General features: G+C 37.3%; 1 protein-coding gene, 1 long non-coding RNA gene, 2 other non-coding genes and 1 pseudogene across 4 annotated transcripts; 4 read left to right on the forward strand and 1 right to left on the reverse strand.

Moving 5' to 3' along the window:
* The first annotated feature begins 16,243 nt into the window (after window positions 1–16,243).
* LOC108952265 (uncharacterized) lies at window positions 16,244–18,423 on the forward strand. Its single transcript, XR_001976962.2, has 2 exons — window positions 16,244–16,473; window positions 17,386–18,423. It is a non-coding gene; the product is annotated as an uncharacterized LOC108952265 (long non-coding RNA).
* Window positions 16,907–16,996, forward strand: LOC135608663 (small nucleolar RNA SNORD25). The gene has a single exon (XR_010485628.1). It is a non-coding gene; the product is annotated as a small nucleolar RNA SNORD25 (small nucleolar RNA).
* Window positions 17,390–17,480, forward strand: LOC135608600 (small nucleolar RNA SNORD25; annotated as a pseudogene).
* On the forward strand, window positions 17,942–18,082 carry LOC135608618 (small nucleolar RNA snoR136). Its single transcript, XR_010485595.1, has one exon. It is a non-coding gene; the product is annotated as a small nucleolar RNA snoR136 (small nucleolar RNA).
* A 1,080-nt stretch (window positions 18,424–19,503) lies between the features above and the next one.
* LOC135607514 (uncharacterized) lies at window positions 19,504–23,670 on the reverse strand. The gene is made up of 3 exons (XM_065099440.1): window positions 23,491–23,670; window positions 20,056–20,287; window positions 19,504–19,985 (listed from the first exon to the last, which is right to left on the reverse strand). Exons 1-3 carry the CDS (start codon window positions 23,601–23,603, stop codon window positions 19,698–19,700), a joined length of 633 nt encoding a protein of 210 aa, XP_064955512.1. The 5' UTR covers window positions 23,604–23,670; the 3' UTR covers window positions 19,504–19,697.
* Window positions 23,671–26,623: the final 2,953 nt, after the last annotated feature.

A 26,623-nucleotide genomic window follows, 5' to 3' on the forward strand; every position in this document is an offset into this window, starting at 1 on the left:
CAAGTTCGAGAGTTCGACGGAAGTCCGAAGGTTCATCGGGAATGCTACCGGAACTAGCCGAGAATGAGTTGGGAGCTTGCCGAAGGATTTTCGGAAGCTCGCCGGAAGGTTCGTTGGAAGTTCGCGGAGCTCGCCGAGAAAGATCGGAGCTTGCCGAAGAAGCTCGTTGGAACTCGCTAAGATCAAATCGTGAAGTCTAGGAGCTTGCCAGGAGTCTGCAGAATGGTTTCCGAGAGTTCATCGGAAGACCGTCGGAAGTTTGCCGGAAGCTCGCCAGAAGAAGTCTTGACTTGCGAACTTTGTAATAGCTTAGAAAATGTCTTTAAAATCATAGTTAGCACGTTAATTAGGGTTAGGATTATGTGTTAATCCTATAACCTAAGTAGGGGCCAATTAGGCCCAAGTTCGGACTGGTTTGGGCCAAGTTTAGAGCCAAACCAAGTGAGCTGAAATAGTGAAAGAGGTGGCACCGCCAGGGTCAGAGGTGGCACCGCCCAGGAGAGGTTCTCCCAACGAAGCTAGGAGGTGCAACCGCCCCAGCCAAGAGGTGCAACCGCCCAGGCTTAGTCTCCGAGCAAGACTGGGCGGTGCAACCTCTTCTGTCAAGAGGTAGCACCGCCAGAGCTCAAGTTTCGAGCTCTGCCAGGCGGTGCAACCTCTCCAGTCAGGCGGTGCAACCGCCTAAGCTCGGTCTTCGAGCTCTGGCAGAGAGGTGCAACCGCCCCTAACAGAGGTGGCACCGCCCAGAGGCTTAGTCTTCGAGCTCTGCCAGGTGGTGCAACCTCTCCAGTCAGGAGGTGCAACCGCCTGATCCCGGAATTCCGGGATTTGACCGTTTTGAGCTCCAAATTTGAACTGGGTTGGGGCCTATAAATACCCCACACATTCAGCACTGAAAGAATAGAACACACACTCGAAATCTTGCTATCTTTCTGTGTTTCTTAGAGCTCAAAACTACTAGTTCTCCTCTTTCTATTCTTCAAGTTTGAGTTGTAAAGAGAGGAGAGAAAACTTCTGTAAAGGTTGTCTCCTAAGCCCGTCAAAAGGAGTGAATCTGTAAAAGGGTAGTTGGCCTTCTCCTATTGAAGGAAGGCCTCTAGTTGACGTCGGTGACCTCGTCGGTGGAGGAAGCCAAAAGTGGAGTAGGTCAAGACTGACCGAACCACTCTAAATCTCTGGTTTGCGTTTATTTTGAGCACTTTATCAGTACTGCAAACCTCCTACATAGCTACTGCTCTCTACGCCTTTACGAACAAGTTTCTAAGTTCTGTTCTTTTCAAATCTGCATTCAGACGTAAATCGGTGTTTTCGTACGATCTCTACATTGCGGTTTACACTTACGTTTTGATTCTATTTATAACTGTAAACTGTCTTCTGCGCTTTTACGAACGAGTTTCTTTGTAGTTTACGTTTACGTCTTGATTCTGTTTATAACTGTAAACTGATTTCTGCGAACGAGTTTCTTTGCAGTTTACGTTTACGTCTTGATTCTGTTTAGACGTAAAACTGTGTTTTAGACGTAAACTACTTTTAAACATAAAACTACGTTTAGACGTAAAACTGCGTTTAGACGTAAACTGCGTTTAGACGTAAAACTACGTTTAGACGTAAAACTGCGTTTAGACGCAAACTGCGTTTAGACGTAAAACTACGTTTAGACGTAAAACTGTGTTTAGACGTAAAACTGCGTTTAGACGCAAACTGCACTGTGCTCAGACGCAATCTGATCTTAGATGTAAACTGCGCTTAGACGCAAACTGCGCTTAAACGCAATCTGCGCTTAGACGCAAACTGCGCTTAGACGCAAACTACGCTTAGACGCAATCTGAGTTTAGACGTAAACTGCGTTTAAACACAAACTGCAAACTGCATAAATTGCGCTTAGACGCAAACTGTGTTTAGACATAAACTGCACTTAATCATAAGTAATCTTAGAATTGGCTTTTGCATCAAAATAGTTTTTATCGAACGAACGCAGCTTTCGTTTTTAATCGCTGAAAGATTTCCGCTGCACTAATTCACCCCCCCCCCTCTTAGTGCTCTCGATCCTAACAATTGGTATCAGAGCGGGGTATTTCTCATTTCGGATTTACACCCGAGAGAAATGGCTCTTCAAGAGGGCTTTTCGGTCTTTCGTCCACCGTTTTTTAACGGATTGGACTATACTTATTGGAAAACTCGAATGAGAGTTTTCTTGATTTCTCTAAATCTGGATTTATGGAATATCGTTGAAAATAGGTTTCAATTTCCCTCTAAACCGACGAACGAATGGTCGGATTTAGAGAAGAAGTATTTTTCTTTAAACGTAAAGGCTATGAATGCCTTATTTTGCGTTTTGGACAAAAATGAGTTCAATCGGGTTTCTTTGTGCGAAACGGCTTTCGATATTTGGCGCACTCTTGAAATCACGCACGAGGGAACTAGTAGAGTCAAAGACTCGAAAGTTAATATTTTACTGCATGATTTCGAGCTTTTTCATATGAAACTAAGCGAAACCGTTGTTGACATGTACACCCGTTTTATGGATGTCGTCAATGGTTTAAAATCACTTGGTAAAAGCTTTTCGGATTTTGAACTCGTTAACAAAGTTTTGCGCTCACTTTCTAAAACTTGGGATTCAAAAGTAACTGCAATACAAGAAGCTAAAAACCTAAACAACTTACCACTTGAAGAACTAATTGGTTCATTGATGAATTATGAAATGGTGCACAATGCACATGATGAACATGTTGAACACAATCACCTTCCAAAGAACAGGAAGGATTTGGAACTCTGGACAAATGAATGCCACTTGAGCGATGACTCAAGTGATGAGGACAATGATGAACAAAACAACCTTCCAAAGAACAGGAAGGATTTGGGACATAGAACATTTGAAGACCACTCGAGCATAAGCTCAAGTGATGGTGAACTTAAACTACAAATGAAACGAAAATTAAAAAGCAAAAAGAATCAAACTACTTGCTTTAAATGCAAGAAGAAGAACAAAAATTGGGATGAATTGAGCTCCTCTGAAGAAGAGAAAGTCAACAAAAGCAAGGCGGCAAACTACGCCTTAACAGCCTACAATGATGAGGTAATCGAAATCCCCCTAATTTATTTTGAAATTACTTGATGCTTTCATGATGTATTTTTCTCTTTTAGTTTAGAATTAATTTTCTTAAAAATTACATGTTAAAAAAAAAAATTATTATGATCATACTAAGTAATTTCGAAAATGATAATATTGCAAACAAATAAAATGATCTTGATTGAAAATATGAAATCATGGTTAAGAAGTAATAATGTGTATTACGTTGATTTCCATTGTTATTTCTCGATTTTGATTAAAGATCATGTTTGATTTGAAGAAATGCATAATGATGAAATTAAATATTTTGATTAACAATTTTATGCATGAGATTTTAAGCCAACGATAAGCATGTGTTATTCTCATGAGTATATTTGAAAAACTATGGCAAAAATGTGCTCGAATGCATGAACGTGTTAAGATTATTTTTCGGACATTCTTGAATCAATGTTTAAAACACTTAATTGCCATGATGATTTTACACTATAACATGTTGGAAATTATATGTTTTGGATACATAAATTTTTATGATTATGAGCATGTTTTATCTTCATAATTAAACTTGAAAATCTATAGCAAAATCTTATCCGAATGCATGAAAGTACTAATTTCATTTTCGGATTCACTTAACAATTGGTATCCTAACAATCGGATTTTCTCATACACTTATGAAAAATATTTTTCTAAAATGGATTTGATGAAATGATTCATGCTTATAAATTCCATCTTGAAATATGAATGATAGTGTCTTTGCTTGCAAAGATTTGTTTCACATACATATCTCCTATGATTCATGTGCAGAAAAAGAATTTATAAATCATAATACAATGAGATTTCTTATGCAAAAATAAAGTGCTTTTGTGATTCTTTGCTAAAGAGAATAATTATTAAAATCATGATCTTGATAATTATAACATGAAGCTCTTTATAAATCAAGATCGTTCATTATGCTCCCTACATTTATCAAAAAGGAGTTCTTCAAATGAAATGCAACTTGTCTTTTGATTTCATGATATTTTATGAATTTCGAAATTAATTTTAATGACTTGATTATGAGTTTCAAGTTGACGATTTGATTTGAATAAGTTATGTCTAAATCATAATCATGATCTTGCAAAATTGAAATCACAAATAATATCTTTTGGTATTTATGAATTGATACTCACAATATGAAAGTATTGGTATTCATGACTTGATTTTGATTGAAACATTACATGCTTAAATTAATCATTCTTCTATGTTTCAAAAATTCTTTAAATGCCTTATGTGATGACTGAAAATTAATTTGCTTTATAATGAATCACGAATCATGACTTGATCTATGATATTGAAATATTTTAATCATGATTCTTGGTTATATAATTTCTTTGCCCTATTAAAAGAATTTGTTGAATGGATCATGTCCTTCTTGAACTTTCTTGATATCATGACAAGATTTTGTAATATGGCCTGTATAATAATTAAAAATTTTTGGCCATTGATTTCTCCCTTCTTTTCGACAAAAACAAAGGGGAGAAAGCTTTTGCTAGTTAGAACATGCAAAGAAAAGCAAGTGCAATCTTGCACATGAAGCAAGTGTTGAATTGCCATGATTGAACCTAAGAATCTTGCTATGCTTTTGTGCTTATATGTTGTGATGAAAATATAGCTTCATGTTATAAAAACTTGCATATATTTTAAAATAGCTAGAGCTACTTCTCCTTTTGTTGATGTTAAAGGGGGAGAAATATATGAATTGATACTATAAGTGCCATATTTGAATTTTCATCATGTTAAGATATCAAGAACTTGCATCGTAATTCTACTTGATGATATCTTGCCATGTGATGAAATGCTACGATTTGTTGCTAAAATGATGCATGCAATACTTATGCTTTCTACGTAATGTATTGCATATGATATGAACCTTGATTAAAATTGCCTTGATTTGAATTCAAGGTTTATCTCAATTATGGAATTTTGAAATAAAAATGATTACTCACCTTTGTCATGATTTAGAAATTGACGGAAAGGGTTTTCCCTTCTTTTTGACAATGACTAAGGAGGAGATAACTTGCATGCACAATTCAAGAAGAAAGCAAATTTTCACTTCTCAAAAGAGAAGAAATTACTATCTTGAACATCTTAAGAAACAAAAAGAATAAAGATGCTATCTTGCCTATCTCAAGAAGCAAAACATGCTAACTTGCGCATCTAGCAAAGTGGACAAAATTTTCATATTTCAAGAAGCAAGAGTTGCCTTCTTGAACATCTCTAATTTGCTAGCTTGCATGATGTAGAACTTGCTATCTTGAACATCTCTAATTTTCATACCAAGTGCTATCTTGTATGCTATAAAACTTGCATATCTAAAACTTGATAGCTTGAATATTCTAAGCATGATTCAACACTTGCTATATTTTCTAGCAAAATTGCATGATGATAAAACTTGATATTATGTTTTTCATGCAATGAGTTGAACCAATATCACAAACACTTGATTGTGGTACTTCTCCTTTTTGTTGATGACAAAGGGGGGAGAAGTATTTGATGACATGACATGCATAAGTATTTGATGACATGACATGCATAAGTTTATGCATAAGTTCATGATAACGTGTTGCAAGTATTCATTATGAATATTGCAATGACTTGAATTCAGTTTGAATTCAAGGTTCTATCAATATGGCATATTGATAGGGGGAGTTTGTTTAAACTCTGGGAGTTAAGGTTAACTCCGTTTATGATGACATGTTGCTTAGATTTTTGAATCTAAGAGTTTCTATCAATATGACATATTGATAGGGGGAGTTTGTTTAAACTCCGGGAGTTAAATTTAACTCCGTCATCAAGTGGTTGTCATCATCAAAAAGGGGGAGATTGTTGAATCTCGTATTTTGATGATGAAACTACTTGATATATGATTTAATCTGCGTTTTGAATGACGCAGGATGCTTTGATCAGGATGAGACAATTAGAACAGGAAAATCATGTTGTGCCGGAGAAACATGTCAGAAGATTGGACGTCGGGCCGGTAGATCGGTCGACGTATCGACAGAAGGCTTCGGGCCGTGGACTCGAGCATCGGGCCAAGAAGAGCGGGTATTGTGCCAAGGATATCGGAGTTGCGGAGTCAACAGGCCGATTGGGCAATAGGCTGCAGGAAAGGACGATGCGCCGAAGAATCGAATGAAGCGTCGAGGGACCAATGACATGCCGGACAACTTGGTAAATTGCTTAGGATTAATTGTCTCGATCGAAGTTTTGCTTTAATTGTGCAGGATTAACTATGATAACGATGAAGACATAAAGTGAAACAAAGTGTCGGAGTCAAGCGCGAAGGATTTGTTGCAAGTTCGAGAGTTCGACGGAAGTCCGAAGGTTCATCGGGAATGCTACCGGAACTAGCCGAGAATGAGTTGGGAGCTTGCCGAAGGATTTTCGGAAGCTCGCCGGAAGGTTCGTTGGAAGTTCGCGGAGCTCGCCGAGAAAGATCGGAGCTTGCCGAAGAAGCTCGTTGGAACTCGCTAAGATCAAATCGTGAAGTCTAGGAGCTTGCCGGGAGTCCGCAGAATGGTTTCCGAGAGTTCATCGGAAGACCGCCGGAAGTTTGCCGGAAGCTCGCCAGAAGAAGTCTTGACTTGCGGACTTTATAATAGCTTAGAAAATGTCTTTAAAATCATAGTTAGTATGTTAATTAGGGTTAGGATTAGGTGTTAATCCTATAACCCAAGTAGGGGCCAATTAGGCCCAAGTTCGGACTGGTTTGGGCCAAGTTTGGAGCCAAACCAAGTGAGCTGAAATAGTGAAAGAGGTGGCACCGCCAGGGTTAGAGGTGGCAACGCCCAGGAGAGGTTCTCCCAACGAAGCTGGGAGGTGCAACCGCCCCAGCCAGGAGGTGCAACCGCCCAGGCTCAGTCTCCGAGCAAGACTGGGCGGTGCAACCTCTTCTGTCAAGAGGTAGCACCGCCAGAGCTCAAGTTTCGAGCTCTGCCAGGCGGTGCAACCTCTCCAGTCAGGCGGTGCAACCGCCTGAGCTCGGTCTTCGAGCTCTGGCAGAGAGGTGCAACCGCCCCTGACAGAGGTGGCACCGCCCAGAGGCTCAATCTTCGAGCTCTGCCAGGCGGTGCAACCTCTCCAGTCAGGAGGTGCAACCGCCTGATCCCGGAATTCCGGGATTTGACCGTTTTGAGCTCCAAATTTGAACTGAGTTGGGGCCTATAAATACCCCACCCATTCAGCACTGAAAGAATAGAACACACACTCGAAATCTTGCTATCTTTCTGTGTTTCTTAGAGCTCAAAACTGCTAGTTCTCCTCTTTCTATTCTTCAAGTTTGAGTTGTAAAGAGAGGAGAGAAAACTTCTGTAAGGGTTGTCTCCTAAGCCCGTCAAAAGGAGTGAATCTGTAAGAGGGTAGTTGGCCTTCGCCTATTGAAGGAAGGCCTCTAGTTGACGTCGGTGACCTCGTCGGTGGAGGAAGCCAAAAGTGGAGTAGGTCAAGACTGACCGAACCACTCTAAATCTCTGGTTTGCGTTTATTTTGAGCACTTTATCATTACTGCAAACCTCCTACATAGCTATTGCTCTCTGCGCCTTTACGAACAAGTTTCTAAGTTCTGTTCTTTTCAAATCTGCATTCAGACGTAAATCGGTGTTTTCGTACGATCTCTACATTGCGGTTTACACTTACGTTTTGATTCTATTTATAACTATAAATTGTCTTCTGCGCTTTTACGAACGAGTTTCTTTGCAGTTTACGTTTACGTCTTGATTCTGTTTATAATTGCAAACTGATTTCTGCGAACGAGTTTCTTTGCAGTTTACGTTTACGTCTTGATTCTGTTTAGACGTAAAACTGTGTTTTAGACGTAAACTACTTTTAAACGTAAAACTACGTTTAGACGTAAAACTGTGTTTAGATGCAAACTGCGTTTAGACGTAAAACTACGTTTAGACGTAAAATTATGTTTAGACGCAAACTGCGTTTAGACGTAAAACTACGTTTAGACGTAAAACTGTGTTTAGACGTAAAACTGCGTTTAGACGCAAACTGCACTGCGCTCAGACGCAATCTGATCTTAGACATAAACTGCGCTTAGACGCAAACTGCGCTTAGACGCAAACTGCGCTTAGACGCAATCTGAGTTTAGACGTAAACTGCATTTAGACGCAAACTGCATAAATTACGCTTAGACGCAAACTGTGTTTAGACATAAACTGCACTTAATCATAAGTAATCTTAGAATTGGCTTTTGCATCAAAATAGTTTTTATCGAACGAACGCAGCTTTCGTTTTTAATCGCTGAAAGATTTCTGCTGCACTAATTCACCCCCCCCCTCTTAGTGCTCTCGATCCTAACACTACCACCTCATGCCATTAACCCATCAATAAAAAAAAGACATAGACATCTCTAATCTACAGGCATATGCTATGGCTTCTCAAGATCCAATTAATGCCAAATTTGAAGCATTGGAATCTCGGATTGAATCGCGGCTTGAATCACGCTTGGAAGACAAATTACGCGCTTTGTTTGCAGAATTTAGAATTGGACAACCATCGAGTCCAACCAAATTTCAATGAGGAGAGAGTTTATAGAGGCTTCTAGAGAAGAAGGGGCAACCCTTGGACATGTTTCAGCCACGTATAAGGGTGGACTTCCCGCGATGGGAAGAAGGAGACCCAGCGAGGTGGATTTCATACATCGAACGTTACTTTTGCTACTACCTAACATTGGATGATGCTATGGTGGAAATTATTGTCATCCACCTTGAAGGAGATGCTATTCAATGGTATAATTGGCTGAAAAATAATCATGGGGCTCTAACATGAAATCAATTTAAGAATGCACTGTTGAATCATTTCGGACCTACGAAGTATGAAAATATTGATGGTCAACTCACAAAGATTCGACAAACCTCTACAATTCAAGAGTACCAAACCAGATTTGAGAAGCTATCCTACCTTGCTTTTGATTGGACTGACCGTTGATTGTTAAGAATATTCATTGAAGGACTCAAACTCAAAGATAAAAGGGCAAGTTAAGGCGTGGTAGCCTCGTACCGTGACAATTGTGATTTCTTTCGCCCGAATACAAGAACAACTCAACTAAGATGCTCAGAGGATGAGAACCTCTCTTAGGCTTATGCATATAAACATCCTTCTGCTCCCAGCTATCCTTCACTGCCAAAAAAATTGACAAGAGAAGAACTATATGACCGATCGGCAAAGGGTCTTTGTTGGCATTGTGACGAGCCATGGAACCATAATCATCACTGCAAAAGGGGCCATCTCCTACTGATTAAACCACTTGAAGATATGGAGGAGGAGGTCCAAGAGCATGAGGAAGAGGTCACGGATGAAGAACAGCAGGCAGTCGATATTATGATGCATGCCCTAGTCGATTATGCGAACCCGCAAACGATGAAAGTGGGAAGACTTCTGAAGCAACAACCAATCACCATTCTTATTGACACCAGGAGCACTAATAATTTTATGAATAACAAGGTCGCTATTCGAATGACCTTACCTATCGAGAATTGCAGTAGGTTTGATGTTAAGGTCATCGACGGACGAATTTTGAAGTATGATCATAGGTGCCCATGGGGGAAACTGTTGTTGCAGGACTAAGAGATAATTGCAAATTTCTTCCTCCTCCCTCTGGATGATTATGAGGCCGTGCTTGGCATCGAATGGCTGATGATATTAGGTGATGTTTCCTAAAATTTTATGAAACTAATTATGAAATTTTACAATAAGGGGAAACATGTGATAATGTACGGGAAACGTGGGGGGCGACGTAATGATGATTTACACACAACGAATGGAGAAGGTTTTGCACAAAGCATACAGTGGATTTTTTGTATAACTTGTGTAGTAAACTAAGGGAGAGCAAACAGAATTTGAAGATCCAAACCTACTTCCTTTGCTTATTGAATTTTTAGATATATTTGATGAACCACACAACCTACCTCCTACCCGTCGACGTAATCATTATATACCGATTCTTCCAGACAAACCTCCAGCAAATGCTCAGCTATATCGGTATCTACATATCTAGAAGGATGAAATAGAAATGATTATAAAAGAGATGCTTGAAATAGAAATTATTCGACCAAGTTGTAGCCCTTACTATTCACCGGTGCTCCTCGTATGAAAGAAAGACGGAACATGATAAATATGCATTGATTACCGAGCTCTCAATGGCATAACCATCAAGGACAAATACCATAATCCAGTAATATATGAATTGCTTGATGAATTAAATGGAGCATAAGTCTTCACAAAGCTGGACCTTCGATCCGGATATTATCAAATATGAGTGTGCGAAGAAGACATACTGAAGATCGCCTTTTGAATACACAACGATCACTACGAATTTTTTGTAATGCCCTTTGGTCTCACTAATGCTCCCTTCACCTTCCAGAGCCTTATGAATGATATTTTCTGGAATTATCTTCATAAGTTTATGCTGGTTTTTTTCGACAATATCCTTATTTACAGCCCTTCTCTTGAAAGTCATTTTTAACACTTCCGACTTATTTTGACGATTTTACAAGAATATTTTCTTTTTGTCAAAAAATCAAAGTATAGTTTTTTTTTAACATAAGGTGGAATATCTTGGGCATATCATATCAGAGGAAGGTGCATCGGTGGACCGCTCCAAAATTGAAGTAATGCAGAACTGGCCGACCCCGAGGAACATAAAATACGCGGCTTTCTCGGTTTAACAGGCTACTATTGCAAGTTCATGAAAAACTATGGAAAGATCAGTGCACCCCTTACTTCCTTGCTAAAAAAAGATACTTTCCAATGGTCAGACAAAGCCACCATCACCTTTGACGAACTTAAAGTCGCAATGATGACAACACTCATACTAGCGTTACCCGACTTCGGCAAGACTTTTGTTATTGAAGTCGATGCCTCCGGAGTTAGAATTGGTGTTATACTAATGCAAGATGGTTGCCCTCTCACTTATACCAGTAAGGCAATATCTCATTCCCATCTCAAGATGACTATTTACGATAAGGAGATGCTTACGATTGTGCATGTGGTGACCAAATGAAGACCGTACTTGATTGGGCGACGCTTTCAAATCAAGACCGACCATAAAAGCCTAAAATATTTCTTAGATAGAAGATATCTTCCCCCAAGCAGCAAAAATGGGTAACAAAGCTTCTTGGATATGATTATGAAATAACTTATAAGAAAGGGAAAGAGAATGTTGTTGCAAATGCGCTTTTATGACTACCCGAGCAAGCTGAATTTTCGATCGTTTCACTTCCGATAAGCGACTTCCTTGAGGATATTAAGAGGGAATGACAAAAAGATCCGGAGACCAGTAAGATCATAAAAATTTAGAGGAAGTATCAAACTTCATGGCTCATTATAAATGAAACTCAAAAGAATTGTGCTATAAGGGATGCATTGTGCTTATGCCAAATTATACTTGCATAAAAATCATCTTTCAAGAGATGCATTCCACACCTGCGGCCGGGCACTCCGGGTTCCTTAGAACTTATAAGAGAATTAAATAAAATTTTTATTGGGTAAGGATGAAAAATATTATTGCTAAATTTGTGGCACAATATGATGTATATCAAAGACATAAAGGCAAGACAGTGGCAAGTCCCGGAAAGCTGCAACCCTTACCTGTCTCAGACTCAATATGGACTGATATATCAATGGACTTTATCGAAGAGCTTCCCTCATCACAAGGAAAAGCTCAAGCAAGGATGAAACAATAATATGGTCAACACAAAGGCGAAAGAGAATTTTCAGTAGGAGATTGGGTTTTCCTACGACTCCAGCCATACAAGCAAACATCAATCTAGACCAAAGCATCTATGAAGCTTTCACCTTGGTTCTAAGAACCCTACCAAATTTTGGAGTACATCGGAGCGTTAGCATACAAATTGGACTTACTCGCCAGTTCCCGAATCCATCTAGTCTTCCATGTATCGTGTTTAAAGCTCAAGCTGGGACAAAATGAGATAGCCCAAAGTCATCTATCAAATATGACTACCCAAGGAGAACTCCAAACCCAGCCGAGTGTCATTATTGATCGACAGATCGTAACTCGATGATAACGACCCACTACTGAAGTGCTAATATAGTGGGCGAACCTACTAGCAGAAGATGCCACTTGGGAGAACTATGACGACTTGAAGATCAAATTTTCAGAATTCATGGATCGTCAGTCTCGAGGACAAGGCTAATTTGAAGACGACGGGTCTGTTAGGACTCTAGCTAGGAGAGTCCTAATTAAGTTTCATTGAAAGGGGCATTCATGTAAAACTACCTAGTTGACCCCTATTAAAGAGGTGAAGAGGCCGACTAGGGTTAGGGTTAGTTGGGAGGTTGCTTCTTAGAGTAGGAGTCTTATTATGAGTTGGTTAGAAGTAGGAGTCTTGAGTAGGAGCCCTATTAGGAGTTGAGGTTTAAAAGCCATATAAATAATCATGTATTTATCCTGTTTTAATAAGCAATAGATGAATCTTCTTAGCAGCTTTTGAGCAACAACATAGAGGAAGGAACCCCTATAGAGTTCCGAGGAGGCCGATCCCCTAAAGAGATCAACCCCAAGCTTAGAATCCGCAAGGGTTCTAACAAAAGCTCACATGATTGCGATTCAATAATGAGTGCATCACTTTTGGATCACTTATGAGTTAAGTATTCCATCCCGACTGAGTTTAACTTGTAATTTTTTCCCTTATTGGGAAACCTTGGGGAGCATAACATGTGTAGTAGAAAAATAAAACAAAAACCAGTTTTCCAAAAGAATCATATATGATCTTCGTAAAATTGAGAACTGCATAACACATGTGAGACATTCGCATTTATGGGAGATTGTATATCTCCGATCTGTAGATTTTAGTCCATGAATGAAGGAGTTATTGTAAACTCCTCTCTAACGGTGATCCACACACTAGATAAAGTGGCAACGCACCTCCTCTCACGATGCATTCTTTCCTCGCCTTCGCACACCATCACGTAGTAGCAAAAATAAGAAGGGGGTCGACCCTTCTTACTGTTCTCATGCCCCAAATAAGACTGATGGTAGAGGAGAAAAGGAAGGGAAGGAGAATAGGAGATGGGCGGCCAATGGAGTCTAGCCTATGACCCTTTGGCCCCTCTTCTATTTATAGAAAGCCCTCTCAACTTAACCCTAATGAATTTTGCCCTATTAGATATTATATCTTCATCTAATTACCCTGACATATTGGATATTATATCTCCATTCAATAACCACTCTACGCTCTATTGGGTCTCACCAAAAGAATCTAGTAAAACAGGGGCTTATTGGATATCACATGTCTAATCCTTTATTCGTCGCGTCATCCATCATATATATGTGACCGTCTAAGCTCAATACTGAGTTGGCCATGAGTTGTACCTATTAAAACTTCTTTTGATATCGAGAATGGATAATTTTTTTTATATTCAATTATATTTTTAAGGTTGGCTACCACTCTTGATGATCGACTGTACTAGATTTGAAACTTCTAAACATATAAGTCTGATATCAAAGAGTGGAGTACTCATACAGGGTATCCTTAGGGTCTCAAGTCTAAAAACCAAACATACAACTAGGACTACAGAATCGTTGTTTGATGATGAGGTATCATTAACTAACCAGTATTTCATAAGCGGATCATTCAGTGAACTCATTCTCCAATGAACACCTACATGATTTCCCTAGTGTCCCCACACAAGTAGATATGAGATCGTGCTACGATTTGAGGAGCGTCATCAACCCATCTATTGTGTGGATCATTGCTAGAGATGATGACAGTAGACCTCCTTCATTCTCTCATATGGATCTGAGATTTTTTAGCGATATACATTCTCCCTAGGTAATACATCTTACATAATACGTGCAATTTTTTAATTTTACAATTTTTCGCACTCCAATCTTTCGCTATGTATATGATGCTACCTAATGTTTCCTAATAGTCCTTGACATATATCGGATGTCAAACTCTTCTAGTTATATTAACCATTTTAATAATCATCCTAAGATATTAAATCGAGAAATGACCTATCTAAGTGGTTAGTCGATAATTACAATATAGAGTGCATTTGAAAATAGTCGGAGTTTCCTTGCTGCTAGTATCAGTGCAAATATTAGCCTCTCGATAGGAGAGAATCGTTCTTCAGGCTCACTTACAACATGACTAACATAATAGATGTGCTTTTGAATTCTTGAGTAATCCCGAACCAGCATCGAATTGACAGTTGAGTTGGTGGTGACTATAGGTATAGGTAGAGACTTAGAGTTTAACCCGAGATAGAAGAGGAGAGTTGTGGTAATTAGGAGATGGTGCTTCAACTTTTCAAAAACCTCTTTACACTCTTAGTCCATAGGAAGCATTTTAAGTTTTTTAATGCCCAAAAGAAAGCTAGACACTTATCACTTAATTGGGATAGAAATAGATTGGGCGATACTATTCATCTTATTAACGGTTGGATTTCCTTTATTAACCGAGGTGGGCGCATCTCCAATATCACTCGAATTTTTTCAGGGTTTGCATCAATTCCCTTTTAGTGAATAATGAATCCGAGTAACTTTCTTGAACTGACTCCGAAAATATATTTGGTTGGATTGAGGTGCATGTTGAATTTTTTTATAACTTCAAATATCTCGACTAAATTTGTTAAATGTGAATCAACCGTTTTGCTTTTGACTATCATATTATCTATATATAAGTCGATGTTCTTTCTAATCTAGTGCTTGAGTATCTTTTTTGCCATCTTTTAGCATGTTGCTCTTGTATTTTTCAACCCGAATAACACGACTCAATAGCAATACTTGCCTTAGCCAATGATAAAGGAATTGTATTATCAGATCTATATGCTTGGAATCATCAATAGCAATACTTCTTAGGAAAGGGAGGAGGAGACGCTCTCGGACTTCCTCGCTCAATTTATTAACCAGATCTGAGTAGTGCAAGATGTACACCTATCACTTATCATATAGACATTCATGATAGGACTCAAGTCCTTTGTCTTTTTTGGTCGTTGGTAGAGAGGTTACCGATGACGGTATCTGAAATACTCTAGTGGGTCATTCAATACATAGCAACAAAGACAATGATTTTAGGTAAATACAAAGAGATACACAAAAAGCTAAAATAGGATCAGCTACAATCTTCGTCGATCCCAAGGTTAATGCTATGGTATCATCTTTATTTGGTTATATCTTAATAATGCATCCATAAAAGTGAGGAGCTCATAATCCGAGATAGTATCGACCAATTATTCAATACGAGAAAGAGGATAACTATCCTTTAGACATATTTTATTGATGTCGATATAATCAACACACATTCTTAAAACTTTCTTTAGATTTTTTAACAAGTACAATATTAGCGAGCCCATTGTGGGTACTATACCTTTGTGATAAATTTTGCTCCTAATAATTTATCTACCTCAATACTGATCGTGAGTAAACTTATAAAGTTTTTGTTTTATTGATTGTACCATATAAGAAAAATATTATTTTTTGTTTGAAAGACTAATTTTTATATCTGATTTTAAAGGGTAAGCTGTGATTATCCATCTCATCAATAAAAAAAAAATAATTATCTTTTTTATCATAAATAATGAAAAAAACTTTTATTTTCTCTCTCATATTTGAAGAGAGTGCAAGGTGACAGTAATATCCCCTATCAAGATGCTGAGTCTTGATAGTCACATCACAACTAAATTTCTGACATTAAATCTTAATTTCTAATGTATTATGTCTGCAAATCAAAGTCCTTCAATTTTGTTGTCATGGCGATGTCGTCAATTCAGCATTGATTTCAGGCACGTGGGTAGAGTAGTCAATCTCTTATAGGACATGAAGTTGGTGCTGGTTAATTTTCCATCCCAGCGGCCCATTAATCGACGTCGACACTATTAAACCTGTTCTCACTGCACTAGAAATTTGAGAGCTCGAACGGTCGTCCCTCACGGACCGTCCCAAGTGTTCGGCCGCCCCCGACGAAGCAGGCTAAAAGCCCACAACATCCTCACGGACCGACCCAACCCGACCCTGCGAGCCGCACTCAACTGATCAATTAGGGTTTTACCTGGTATTCATCTTCACCGTCGAAGCTTAACAATGAAATATCTCAGCCGTCGATGTGACTCGGAGGTCGTCTTCCTGCCTATAAATAAGTGGGACTCGGTGTCAGTTTCACCAGCGTTGCCCGTTCGCTGATACACATACCGCCGTCGTCTCTTCTACTCGGCCATCTCTGGTTAAATCCTCTCTCTAATATTCCTCGTGTCTCCCCCTCCAATCTTCCTTCTAAATCTGCAGATGGAGAGAAGCAGAACTGGGGTTTCTTTTACGGCGACATCGTCGTCTAAGAGATCGTTCGAAGAGTCACCAGTTACGACGTCAACGAGTTGGTTGTCGAAAGCCTCGCTAGCAAGTTAATAACCTGCAACTCCCTGACGCTTCTTTATGAACTTTACCTTTTATATTTGATGATTTTTCCGAACTAACGGAAGCATTTAGTTCGAATTTTTTTTCATCTGATACCCATTTTGAATATCTTTTAATGAGATCTTATCTTTCTTTTTTCCTGGCTATGCTTCTTAATCTGGTCGATGAGCTTTCTCCTCTTTGCTCTTTGGCTCGTTCCCTTGAAGCGACAATAAGATCATTCATTCGATCTGTCCTTTTTGTATTTTATTCCTGTGGATTGTTTCAGCCTATCTTCGGGGTTGGGGAGATCGATTGACACGTTGTAAGTCTGACTATCTTTCGTCGTTTACTTTCGCGAACTGTTTGTTTTCCCTTTTGTTTTGATCTGAATTACTATTTAATATCAGATGTTTAATGTCTGCTCGTCTGGCAGATAAGACAACAGTGATGATCCTACAGACCTGTAATGATTCTGCGGATATGATCGCAGATATAATGCTGAATAACATCTAAGGGACTGAGTATTTTTATTCTATGCTATCATTTTCTGTGGTAGTCTGATGACTACCTTTTACGAGTTTCATCCTCGATTGTTTTTCTGGATCATTCTTTTACTTGTTTTGATGGACTGGTTTCGTACTCTGGCTATGCTTCTTAATCTGGTCGATGAGCTTTCTCCTTTATGCTCTTTGGCTCGTTCCCTTGAAGCTACATTAAGATCTTTCATTCGATCTGTCCTTTTGTATTCCATTCCTGTGGATTGTTTCAGCCTATCTTCGGGGTTGGGGAGATCGATTGACACGTTCTATGTCTGAGTATCTGTCGTCGTTTACGCTTCGCGAGCTGTTTGTTTTCCCTTTATTTTGATCCGAATTATTATTTAATATCAGATATCTAATGTCTGCTCGTTTGGCAGATTAGACAACTGTGATGATCCTACAGACCTGTAATGATTCTGCGGACATGATAGCAGACACAATGCCTGAAGAGCATCTAAGGGACTGAGTTTTTTATTCTATGCTATCGTTTTCGTTAGGAGTCTGATGACTGCCATTTACTAGTTTCATCATCGATTTTTTTTCTTCTGGATCATTCTTTTACTTGCTTCGATGGACTGGTTTCGTACTGATCAACTATTAGTCATTTGACTTTTACCTAATTGAACATTACCGATTAAGTAGTGGGTAAATTATGGTAAATGATCATCTAACAAATGCACTGATATCAAGAGGTAATTATGATCAATATTTATTTGTCTCATTTTGTTTTGATAATGGGCACAAGTATTGTAGTGTTTGATGGCTCTTGTTGTTGATGATAGAATTACGTTTTGAGTGACCAGCCATAAGTTTTTTAGTTGTTTACATTTTGATGTTCTAAACATGAATAACATTGGAGGAAAGCAGCTAGTGAAATGTGACATCGTCTTTCGCGATTGTTTTTTGTGTGTGTTTGTGTAATTTAAGTGCCTTTGGGCTTCATCACTTTAATCAAGACCTTTATATTGCTCGTCTATTTAGAGGTCTGTTGTGTTTGAAGCGAGAAAAAATGGCTGCCTCGCTATCCGCTGCAAACTCTTCTGTTTTGCATTTGGACGTTGGTGAGCTACATTATTGAATGATCGTATTTGCTTTGTCCCTCGATGCAAATTTTATATATGTTAATTCTTGCAATTTTAGGTATTTGCTACGTTTGTTGTTTTCTCCCAACTTTGAGCCTAAGCTACGACGATAGTGAACTCTCTGAGCAGTTGACATACATCATGAAACGTGGTTGGGAGGGACGCGCTGAGAACCAAAGATGTGGTGTATTGGCAAATTCATCATCAATCTCTATATTACCCCTTGCTTACCTCCCGACAACTCATCATATTATGATATAATGCAAACCAGAAACAAAGCAGAGCCATTATTATTATCTCTTAATTGAAACAAGTTTTTGATGATTGATTTTAGCCATTTATTTTTAATATGTACCAATTGGACTTGGTCACTTTTTCTCTTAAACGTCAGGCAAGCATCATGGGCTTCCGAAACAACCCTCATCCTTTTGCAGTATATGTTTGATAGATAAAATATCGAATTTCCTTTCGGATAGTTTTTGGGATGTCAGAAGGCATTCTAGATGACCAAGAATATATATATATATGAATGATGACAGCAACAAAGTTACAGTACGCCATGTTATTAATTTAGATAATGTCGTTTTCTTCCCTGATGAGAACAAAACATCATATCTGATATCTTATGGCCTTATTGGAAGATGATAGAAGACAAGCCGGGGAACAAAGAATATGTATGAGGTGCAATGCCTTGTATCAAAGTCACCCATACGGATTAACGATAACAAAAAAGAAGTTTTAAAATAAATGATTACGAATGCCACAATCCATAAAGAATAAGTAAAAAGTAAAATTTTATATTAACAAATACCTTGTTAGGAATAAATAAAACAAAGTTTATTAAAATGATGTTATTAATCAACATTATAAACCCGATTATGATAATTTCTCAAAGAAAATTATAATATCCGAAGCTTAAAAGATAAAATGTAACTTTCTTTTGATAGATCTGTTTGTAGGAGTTGATGGTATTGATAAATCAAAATAAATTAGGAAAGAACTTTTAATATTTAATGATATCTAATGTTTAGGTAATTTTTTTAAAAATAAAAGAATTATAATAATTTATTATGATTGATTAAATAATAATTAACACTAAAATATTATCCGTTTTTGAAAGGAGTTTAGTTATTGAATTGTTGAACTATTCAAAAAGATTGTAAAATAAAAACTCACTACAGTTCTTTTCAAAATGTCCTATCGATTTAGCCCTAACACGATTTTATTTTTATGACGATACTATCCGAGTTTTTTTGATCTTTTTATAAATTCAATGGAACATTTTTGGGAAAAAAAACACTATAAAATTTAAGAGGTTTTTAATTATTTATTTTTTTCAAAGGACAAATCACAAAAGCCAAATTAGAACCTATTTTCAACAACTGTGATTCACTCTGTTTCAATAAAAATAGATAAATCATAATACGATCCACTCGATCGAACATCTGAATTAGATTATGTGGGATGCTTTAATCTTTTTTGTAAAATATAACAATAATTTAAATTAAGCTGAAAGTTGTTCATGTCTGTCGTACTACTGATACAACAGATTCCAAAAGTCAGCACCTGAGATTTGAATGTTCAAAGTCAAACTCCGAAGCAAATAACTATTTAAGCTTCGACTTGGCAGAACTCTTCAACGGTTTAGCAATGGCTGCAGCAGCCTGACCTCTCATCACCGCCTTGTTCGCCTTGTAATTGATGGATGAGAAAGCACAAACTAGTGCTACCAGAATCGTCGGGTAGACATAGAGATCTGCATTTGCTACTTTTCCAAGCACACCTTCTTTCACAAGGCCCCAAACAATGAGAAGTGTTCCGAATAAGGTCATCCTGCCGGGATTTATCAGACCAACTAGTGCCCCTGCTACGGAGAAGTAGCTACCTGCAAGAACCTGGATACACACGCCAACCCAAATCAGGTTAAATTCAAGAATGAATATTAACTGCATTTCTCTGATGGACCTCTAGACGCTGGAGATCCACATTTGGCGCTGCATTTTTCGCTTCTGTCAGGTTATACATGTCGAGCAAACCGCTCCAGCTTGGCAAGGCCATGTTGGTAATGAGACCCTGGACGACGGCTCCAGGGTACAGGAGAGCCTTCACGACAGATGGAGGGAATATTTCATTTGCGATCAATTGTGAAGATGTCACTTGTATCGGTGTTGTACACATCCCCGATCTGCATGGGATCCTAAAAGTGCCAAATAATAAACAGATAAATCTCACTAATAGTTAGAGCAAAATATTTTAAAATCTTAGTTCTTTCTAATAGAATATAATGGGTGCAGATAATCTTTGTTCAAAAGAAAAAAAAAACAACTAAATGATATTCCTTTCCATCTAGTAACTAGCACTAGAAGGAAATGCCCAACTTAAACATAGATTTTCACAATTTGACATAATAGTTTCTTGTATAGTTAATCGCCATTTGGGTCTCGTTAACAAATTCATGATCAATTAACGACGGCATCAAAGACGAGTAAAATGAAATTTGCCATGATATGGGGACGATAACATGTGGACACACTTCATCAACATATGGCTAACATGTCATCATCTCTTAGCCAGCACATCGTCACCACCTGACCGATACATCGCCGCTATTTGGTCAACATCTTATCATCACTTTGTCGACACCTCAACTGTTTTGGTTGATGTGTCATAAGATACCTGAACCCATGAGACGAATTGCGTGGCACCAATGGAGGCCTACTCGATGTAGTCGTTACTCCGTGATCCCCAGATATGATGCACAATCTCATGACCTCATCTCATTTATGGTCGGACAATGTCTGTAACCCGTTCGCAACATAAACTACAACCCTAAGCTCAATAGTAGTTTACCACCCTATATAAGGGACCCAAGGTGCACCTTGATCTCTCTCTCATAAACACAAATTGCACTATGTTGATTCGCCATTTAACTAAATCCCCTGAACCCCCATATGAAGTTATGCTTTCAAGGGGTTTTTATCGGGTAGAGTCTCCAACGTAGTTTTGCATGACTTGGCTTGGACATTTTGCCTGCTTGACACCAAATCCTCATGGAACGAATATGAATCCTTTACATTGGACAACCATAATATGAATTAACACCACTCTTTTTTCATCCATGTAAAGCGCACTTAGCATGAACATTAGTAATATATGCTTGTCTTGTCAACATTTGGAATGTACCTTATTTTCTTATTTGGTCTAACATAACTGCCTATTGCCCAAAGCGGATGTCAACTATCATATATCTAATCTCTGGATGGCTCTCAAGAACAAAATTTTATATTTTTTTGCTTGGTTATTGTCACTCACTGAGGTAAGCAACCATAGCACGAGATAAGTGACTCGTTAAGTCAATAATACCAAAAAGAAATTGTGAGTATTAGATATAGGCTTAGTTCCTCATACAGCAAAAAGAAATAAAGAAAAGCTCATTTTGTATTTTTCAAATATTAAAAAAAATGTAATAGAGTATTCACCTTAAATAAAACAGGAAAAATGCTTCGAAAATCTACTAATGAAATTTTATTTGCATAAATGTTAAAGGAAAAGCAGGTTCCATCACATAAGCATTTTAAGTATTATCAAATTCCTAAATCATGTATATGACAGGATGTGATGTAAAAGATGACACAGACAAGCAAAGGCACCAAAGGCACAACGTTTCAAGAATGAAGAAGAAACTTGTTGGTCACCTAATCACAAAAGATTGAACATATTGAAGAGATGAATTTTAGTTATAGCACATTTCCTGGAAGTTGCTACAGGATTCATTCAGTACAAGCTTGAGTTAATCAAATACACATGGCAAAATTCACAGTACGCCAAGAATTCATTTGCATACATGGACATTACAGTTCTATGCATTATTTTATTATGCAAACAGAAGGATATCACAGATAGAGAACAACCAGTGGTGCAAGAAGACAATAATCTTTTCTCAGTCAGTTCAGCCAAATCTAAATATCAGCATCAGAATCCTATTAACTTTCTCATATACCTAGTCTCCGAATGGCTCTCCGCAACAAAAATCAAACACATGGCACAATTTCACACCAGGAGCAAAATTTATTCGCATACGTCACAGGTTTACAGTTCTTAGAATAGATTTCTAAGTTAAATGAGGGAGATAAGAGGAATAAAATAGAAAACTACCAGTGAAAGAAGAGAACTACTATTATTAAACAGTTGAGCCAAATTAGATCTCAGTCAGCATCAGAATTTTGTTCAGATACATTATTCAAATTATGACCCTCGATAATTTTTCAAACTAGCCATGCGTAGTTCTCTCTTTTTTTTTTCTTAGGGCATCTGAGTTTTATGTTCCATGAGTAAATTTAGGCCTAGAGGAGCATTATTGTAGATTCATATTAAGTAACTGAATTAGACTCTGTTTTTGCCATATTTGATCTCAATTATTAGGACAAAAACAAGCAGCACACACAAACTAATATGCCTGGCCAAGACCTTATTAATTTTACCTTGGTTAGTCAAGAATGCAAGGATGTTCCAGAAGGCAAAGTGAGATGAAACATCTTAACAATTAATCAAGAGTGACTAAATTATGCAGATTTTCCATTATAAGACTTGCCCTCGAGGACCATTTTTAGGTGGCCAAACATGGATTGGCGTCGAGTAGGAGCACTGTAGACTTGTTCGAGGGACACCAAATCTTATTTTCTTGAGAAATATTTTGTACTACTCAAAAGGTACAGAAGGAAGATGTTCCGTGTTCATCAACCATGCTTATGTCTCCATATAAATTAGCACGGCAGGCTCTACTTCTCATACTACAGCGTATGCTTAATTGCTATTAGAGTCCCTGAAAGCATAGTCCATGTGCTGACTTGTTGCGATCAAAGTTAAGTAGCATCATAATAGGTCAAGAAAAAGTAACAACACTAGGCTACTTGCATCTCTTGATTCCTCAAAATACAACTCTTATCATTCTGTTTCAGAGGTCAAACAGAAATAGATGCCGAGTGGTAGAACCGCAGATAGAATTATGTGGTTTCAGGTGACAAAATCGATAATATCTAGCTCATCTAGTTGGTCTGGCATTCTTGGTGATCGGAAAGAGTCGGCCGTACCAACTACGAATAGCATGAGCAGTAGGAATTGTTGTTGAGACGTGACGGACAATAAGATGTGTTCCAGCATTAGATCAAGTGGCCGACCTGTTTCTGAAATCGCGGGAGGTAAATAACCAGAAACGACGGAAGATGGGAGCACGCTATGAGAAGGGGAAGTAATATTAGGAATGATCAACGATACGATAAAAACTCACGATCGGAGCGGATGATATGCAATCAGAGCAAAACTCGAGCGGCGATTTGGATCTTAAATGTAAGAGTTTCTTTCTTTCTTTGTTTCTCGAAGGGGGAAGGAAGATCAGATTACCTGAAAAGAGGGATTTGAAAGATAATGAGGACGAAGTAGACGCGAGAGGCGATGCGGGAGACTTTGGCGCTCGTCCATCCCTTCGACGACGGCGACGACGAAGAGGAAGCCATACTTTGGCGAAACCACAACAGGCAGAGGGGAGAAGACGAGCTCTGTCAGATCTGGACGAATTGCGGTCAGATTTCATTTCACCAAAGTACCCCTGATTTGAATATACAATTTATTCTTTATTTATCTGTATTTCGATAAGCATTTTTAAGTTTAGACGATTTTCCTATAAAATACTTATTTTTTAGGTATTTTTCTCTTCCCTTTTGCCCTTTTTTTTTTCCAAACAATATTTTTAATTTTAAAAAAATCTAAAATATCACTCAAAAGTTTTTTTCAATTTATTTGTCTTTTTAATCATTTTTAACTAATATAATATTTTTATTTTTCAATAGTATTATAGTATTTTATTAATATACTAAAAATATTAAATAAATTTTAATAATATTTTTTATTTAATGCAGTAAAAATATTATAAATGTTTGAAAAATAACTACAAGTGAATTCATATTGTACCTCTTTAATTGTTATTGTTGATTGATTATTATAATATCATATTTTTAGGTTTATAATTAATTTGATTGAGATTAGAAGTCTATTTAAATTATTTATAATATTTTTAAATAGACTATAATATTTTTGTTATAATGATCAAAACATTATAATAAACTGAAATAACGGAAAAAATTTGAGGGACAATTTAGGTATTATATGTATAAAGCAAAATGAAGGATACCGATTGAAAAATATTCAAAATATGAATATTTTCTAAGAAAATCATCTTTTAATTTTTTGATTATTCACCGGTACATAATTTTCGAAATACTTAAAGAGAATCTTAATTTTTTTTTGAACGATAAAAATACTCTTACTAACAAGAGAATGTCGAAACTCAATTAGATCAAACAAATGTATTGAATCAAATCAATTATACAGACCTGTTATAATATTTTTATAAATGTTAATGTTTTTTGTTACTAATTAATTTAAATTTTTATAGACATTAATTTTATTATATGCTTCAGATTTCATGAAATATTTTCTTTGAGAGTTTTTAAGTGATTTTATACAAAAAAAATGAATATTTTTATATATTAATGGTGACAAATCATTTTTAACATAATCTTAAATTTAGATATAATTTTTTTTTTTAAAAAATATATTAATTAATTTTTATTTATTGAAAAATTATAATAAAATATAGACATTCCCAGTTGCAATGTTTAGAACGAACTTAAATAATTTTATCACTGAATCAAAATACTATAGTCCCAATCAATTTATGTGTTTCGAAGGTTACTATATGTTTCGAGATATTATAAAGCTCTCGAAAATTATAAAGCTCTCAGGACCTTAGCTATCAATTTTACTAAGTTTCGAGATATTATTATAAAACAATTTATATGAGAATTTGAATGATATTGGATGAAAATTATGAAGGTCTTATATATTTTATGATAAATCATTATAAAATTTTTATTTTTATTTTATTTTATATTAAATTTATGTCTAAATGTTTTGGAAACGCTTATAATATTTATGGTCATTTATCGTGAAGAAACGGCAATAACAAAAGAATAAGAGATTATTTTGTTACAATATTTTTTTAGGATCTTTTATAAAGTGAATAACCCTCTTGGAGGAATATAAAAAATGAAAGAAATCATTCAAACGCATGAACCATAATCTATCATCTATTTTGTTTGCCTCTATTGTGCTCTAACCATGCATGATATCAACAAGGCAAAAATATATTAATTTAATTTCACCAATTGACAACATGTTAATTATTAAAGAGGACATCAATATGAATGCACGAAAACTACGACTAAGCTTAAGTAATTATAGATAAAACTATTTATTATTGTCTTGATGTCATCGAGAATCGATATGGCTAGATTCTATTTCGCAGGCATAAGCTCGTCCAAATGGCTTATGTGATGATTCTGTGGGGTGAGTTAGAGCTTGAGAAGGTCAGGTTGAAATAATTCTCGAGGTGTTGTTTTGTAAGTTTGAGATAGATCCCAAGTTGAGACGAGGTAGTCCGGACCTCCTAAGAGTCTTAGAGATGAGCCAAGGTGCGCCTTGACTTCGTTGGGAATCCTGTATAAACGATTAGTGTCCGGGGAAGTTCCTGACCCGATCTCTTCTATGGTACAGTTAATATAAGTGAGAGTATGAATACTCTAAATCTTGACTCCAGTCCTTTCTTCTAGCCGGGACCAAATTTTTGTTAGGATCAAGTTGACACTAAGAGGGGGGGTGAATTAGTGTTATCGTAAAACTTTACGTCGATTCAAAAATCTCGTTTGATAAAAATTAGTATCGGAAATGAGCTTAACTTAGAGTGCACATTCGTAAGCGTAGTGAAAGTAGTAAGTAAAGCAGTTTGCAATGAAAGTAAAGAGCTTAAAGTAAATATAAACCGAGTTTTATAGTGGTTTGACCATCATGACCTACATCCACTCTCATTTCCTCCTTGTTAAGGCCACAGGCGTCCACTAACGATCTTCCTTTAATAGACGAAGACAACCACTTTCTTACAACACTTTCTCCTTTTTCGGGTTTAGGAGATAACCCTTACAAACCTCACACCTCTCTTAGAATGATTACAAATCTAAAGAAAGAGAAGGAGGACACTTAACACTTTTGCAATACTTTCATACCCCAACACTTTAAGAGTTTTGTTCACACTTTGTTACTCTTTCATGCAGGAAAGAGTGAGGTATTTATAGGCCCCAATGACTTAAAAAATAGAGCAAAAAAGTGTCTCATCCATGTTTCTGGATATTGGCGGTACCATCGCCAGTACTAGGCGATACTATCACCTGACACTCTGATACTGAGCGGTACAATCGCCTAGTCTGGTGGTACCATCGCTTGACAGAGCCTCAGAGACTAGGCTCTGGTGGTACCACTGCCTGATAGCTATTTATGATCGATGGTACTACCTCCTAGACCACCTAAGAGGCCAAGTCTCAAGCGATGCCACCTCCGGCCCTAGTGGTGGTGAATGGGCCACACAATAGGCCCAATTCAGTCCTAATTTGAGCCCAATTGGCCCCTAACTAAGTTAGTAAGA

The sequence above is a fragment of the Musa acuminata genome, chromosome BXJ2-3, assembly GCF_036884655.1.
Source record: "Musa acuminata AAA Group cultivar baxijiao chromosome BXJ2-3, Cavendish_Baxijiao_AAA, whole genome shotgun sequence".
Classification (NCBI taxonomy): domain Eukaryota; kingdom Viridiplantae; phylum Streptophyta; class Magnoliopsida; order Zingiberales; family Musaceae; genus Musa; species Musa acuminata.